The 5,181-nt window shown below is 28.8% G+C and overlaps 1 protein-coding gene across 1 annotated transcript; it reads right to left on the bottom strand.

Moving 5' to 3' along the window:
- Positions 1-3,126: 3,126 nt before the first annotated feature.
- LOC124368578 lies at positions 3,127-4,461 on the bottom strand. The gene has a single exon (XM_046825822.1). It carries the CDS (start codon positions 4,418-4,420, stop codon positions 3,563-3,565), a length of 858 nt encoding a protein of 285 aa, XP_046681778.1. The 5' UTR covers positions 4,421-4,461; the 3' UTR covers positions 3,127-3,562.
- Between the last annotated feature and the right edge of the window lie 720 nt (positions 4,462-5,181).

Genomic DNA, 5,181 nt, shown 5'->3' with positions numbered 1-5,181 from the left:
TGTAAGAGATGTTACTCTTAAATTCATGTTTCATGGCCCTAAACTTCTCTGTGATAACCCCCTTAAATAATGACCTCCTCAGCAGACCAGAGCACAGGTATTTTCTTAATAGCAGGACAGATTTCTCTAACCTAAACAAATGTTGTTTCAAACGATTTTTCTTTGGCGTTAAAGCACTAAAAGCTGACACAGTGATGACTACTGGTAGAGCTATCTGTCATTAACTCCTCAGATAAGATCACTAAAAAACATTACTGAATTTAGATAAATAATTGTGGAGGATATTTTCAGGTATAACTTATGTGCAGTATCCCTGCCAGACAATTTTTATTCAGGAATAAGCTTCAACAAGTCTTGTGTTTCAGCTGTACTTACAATCCCTATTATATTTTTATATTTTACTATATTAAAGTTTAAAATTTGTATATTGTGCTCTTTAATAATGAAAAAAATCATAAAATTCCCCATACATGTGGAGGTGTTCATTGAAAACAGGTATGTAATCATATGCTTAAGACCTCATCATTGTTATATTGTATTTGAAAATTAGAGTATACTAAAATTTGAGAAGAAAGGTACATTGCAATTCAATTAAGTTGACTAAATGGTTGTGATATATAAGTTTATGCCTGATCTCAGACACAAAACATTCTGTATATCCTAAAGATTTTAACAGAAATTAAAAAAAAAACACTTTGTAGGTAACAATAACTTTGTCCCAGAAGAACAGCTTTGAATTTCAAGATTCCATTACTTCCAATTGCAAAACCGCTTCATTTGTTTATCCTTCTTAGAAAAATACTTCACGAATAGCCCAATATATACTGTTCAGTCCACATAAGATAGAGCATAGTTTCAAACTGACAGTGCAATTATTTTGAAATATTATACAGATGGATTTACATTGCTGGATTACAAATAAATTACAAACTTTCATGTGTAGATGTTGAGTAATCATTTACTGTCACAAATACCCTTATTTATTGGCTTAAAAGGAACAAATACATTGACAATATTATTAACATAAATTGTATGAGAATTTTATGAACTTTATTTTTTTCTGATGTACTAAGACAAATTATTTGTACTAAGTACATATATTATTGAAAGTCCCAAAGGAAAAATATCACTGCTGAAATCCCAACTGAAACAATGTGTCCCTTAGAAAGGAGATACCAGATACCACAACATGCTAGAGGATGGAGACAAAATTATTAATTTATAAAAAAACTCCCTTCTCTTTCATAGACATTTTAGAATAATCCTAGAATGTATATGATTGTGATAAATAAATGTTTATTTATTGTGTATGGTAGAGTTAATGAACAAATAAATAAACCACAATAGTTATATCAAAACTATGTGCATTTATTAATATATTATTGAATTTCTATTGGAGTTACTATAATCAAGTTACAAAACACATATAAATAAATTCTATAACAATAAGATCTACAACACACATTTTCTACATATAGAAGCGATATTAATAAACACATTTCAAGACTTGCAGAATAATATTAACTTCATTAAATATTGCTCATAAAATATACTACTAGTCACAAAATAATAATATTTTAATTAAAATCACAGTAAAGTCCCGGAATTACTAAAATTAAATAATATAAATACAATAAGCGATAGTTATTACTAAGCTGTTCCTGAACCATTAAAACCTTAATTAAATAAAAGGTTCTCTTCAGCATGAATTACTACTTAGGAAATGTTTCTTATCTCTTACTTATTTTAAACTTTTTGCCTGTAACTTGAAGCTCTTTTTTGGAAATATGAATGTCTTTCTGTTAATATTTAGAGTTTAGTATGACATGGTGGTGTGAATTTATATCTGACCCATTCCTTGGCTGGACATGGCTATTCCTAATACATGGAATACAATACTCTTAGTCTCAATATATTTCCATTCTAACCTGAACCAGTTGACGGTATCCATCCTTCATCAGGATAAAAGAATAGTAAATATCCTAAGATCATAACAAAATAAGGTACCTGTGTTTGGCACTTTTAAAATTGAAACTACATAAATGAATTATATTATTTTAATTTCACAAAAGTTATTAAGTCATCATAAGACTTTTGTAACACCTGCGTATCAACTTACTTGTTGCTGATTATTTGTTATCAATGTATGAAATTCTAATAGATATCTATGTATGCTATCTATGCTTTCTGTATCTTGGACAAGAGATGGTGGAAGATTTAGCACCTCATTATACTTCTTTATCAATATACATATATATATATATATATATATATATATATATATATATATATATATATATATTACAACAAAACCATATTCAAAGGTGCAGCTAATATACTTTTTACCATTTGTAACTTGAAATGACTGTCCTTATTCTATGGATATTAAGTAAAATTCAAGATGTAAAGTTTTCAACCCTAGAATATTTAGCAAGTTATATAAATTGGGATTTATAAAAATACACTTTAAGGAAAGTTACATTATCATTTACAACAGGTAATCAATAAACTAAAAAATACATCATATTTAAAATTAGAATGAGTCAGTGAGATCTTCTTCTATGTGACAGAGGATGAGTCATTTTTATTATTTCAACCTTTAATTAAAGGTTTCCTAGTTATTTTATTTCCTCAATAATTAACATACATCTGCTATTTTAATATTCACACATTATAATGATTATGCTTATGATGCATGTTATATTTAATATTTACATTTTTATACTTATTACAAAATAGTTTTAAAGAAGCTCTGAACCATAGGTAACCACGGTTGGAAAGTTAATTAAGTATTTCATATTATTATATACAATTATTTATTACACTTTTATATATAATAATTATTATTATATAAAAGTACTGAGAAACTTACAATAATGTATAATTATTATTATTAGCATTCAAGTGAATAGTAGTGCATTTACAAAAATAATTATATTTAAAATTTAAATACAAGTTTCTAAGAGCATTTCAAATTAATTTAAATTACTTAATCAAAAGATTTAAAAGAGGTTTTTCAAAACAATGATAATAATTAGTTAAACTATTTCAAGTAAGTACTCAACTGGTAATTAAAAATTGTAATTCTTACTATAGTTCACTCTTAAATTTATATGTATAATGTTTAACAACATTTCTTTTATACAATAAAAATATATATTTAAGTGCTTTCTTGCTGTACAGTTCTGTTTTAAGTTTAAAGTTGTATTACTAATTTTAGCACAAACTGTTACTACATTTATTTTAATACATTTTTTACATTTCATTAATATTTTTAGAGTAAAACTTATGAATAACAAAATATTTTCATAATCTCTTACATTTTTACTAGTATAATACCAATTATTGAATTTATAGTGCACATTACATTAACACTACACGTTTTAATTATGTCCATTATCTTCAAATATGGTGTAAGTATATGTATTACAATTATATTTGTAAACTTTAAAATGAGAAAAGTTAAATGATCAAAGCTAAACCTTGACTTCAAAATTGAACATTATGGTATTTTAAAAGTGACACAATAATAAAGGTATGATGCAGTGTAAGTTTATCTACACTAATTATAGTTATATTCAATAGGAGGTGCCACAGCAGAAGAGAAAGTCTTATCAGCCAGGGGAGTTGAATACGCTAGATTATCCGTACCTTGGAGATTGTCAGACTTGTAAGAAGAGAGAATCTGATAAGGATAGCAATCAAATGGATTCATGTTAAGGTTAGAAGCAGATGGATAGTAGTGGTTGATATCCTGGTTGCAAAGAGTGTTTGACTGGGAAATAGCAGAAGATATAACAGAAGAATAATAAAGAGCCCATGGACTTAGCTGATCTAAGGGAGCTGGTTGTATTTGAGACTCTTCCTTAAAATGACAGATCATTTTTAGTTTATCTTCAGCTTCTAAAAAATAACGATATACTTCTTTAGGATCTGAATTTAGTTTTGTCAATACGATGTACAGTAGCGGGGAGGTGTTGAGTGGGAGTCTACACATGTCAAGTAGAAGAAGAATAGAGTTCCATACGTACTTGCTGTTTTCACATGGATTTGAAGAAAGATTCTGACATAAAGTGGTAGAAGGATCCTTAAAATGTGAAGAATCAGCTAGTAACTTGGGAATTTCTTTCTCGATCATGCAGCCACCTCTTGTGGAAAGTCCTTGGCTAGTAGTAGGTAAGCCTTTCTTAAGTCTATCACGATCTTGATTCTCAGCTCTCCGGATTGCTGTAGAGTATGCCATCACCTTTCGTCTCTCTACGGTCAACTGGCACTTGGGACAAGTACAATTAATGAATTTGCAATACCGTTTATGACCCTTAAGTGTTTGTAGAATATCATGGTTCCTGCATCTTGCACAATTCGGTGAACTACGGCTGCTCTGATCTTCGTTCGTTTTGTAAGGTGGCGGTGACTTCATCGCAGTGGTGCGTAGCGAAACACTAGAACCATACAGACACAAATGACAACCTATATTGTGATTCATTTTACTGTTACACTCTAGTATATAAAGTTGTCACAATATAAAAAATAAGTTGGCAAACAACATATTGATAACAGCAAGTGCAGTTTGCGCACAAAGTAGTGATAAGACTATGGACACATACTGCATTTATCAGTTGCAGTAGTGCTAAACAGACATCAGCAGCACACGTGTTACAATACAGCAGCCACCACTTGTGTACACCATCGCAATTTCAGTGTTAACTAAGCATATTTAATTTTAAAATTGCATTTGATATTAAGTGCAAGTATATACACTCTCTCATTATGTATTAAATTATTATCTCATTTTAACTGCAGTATGAGTAGACTATTGCTACTATTATTTAATTACTTTGCAATAGTTATATCTGTTACATAAACCATCATTTTATATAGGTTCTACTAGGGATCTTCTACAAATTCAAAGAAAAACCCCATAAGGATTCAAAGAGAAATCTTAAAAGACATTCATAATTTTAAGAATTCATCCTATAATATGAACAAAATGTCTGAAAATAACAAATTTGGCAGCCATTTAATATTTTTGATCGCTCTAGTAATAAATCAAAGCACTTATGATTATAAAATACCTGTAGTTATTATCCCACAATAAAATATGAAGTGTCTGTAATAAGTTTGGCAAGGTTTACTTTATTATTTTGAAGATGAGTCTAAAAACCAACTATTCCTTGTTAT

Source organism: Homalodisca vitripennis, chromosome X (genome assembly GCF_021130785.1).
Source record: "Homalodisca vitripennis isolate AUS2020 chromosome X, UT_GWSS_2.1, whole genome shotgun sequence".
Taxonomy (NCBI): Eukaryota; Metazoa; Arthropoda; class Insecta; order Hemiptera; family Cicadellidae; genus Homalodisca; species Homalodisca vitripennis.
This window is presented reverse-complemented; position numbering and strand designations above follow the sequence as displayed.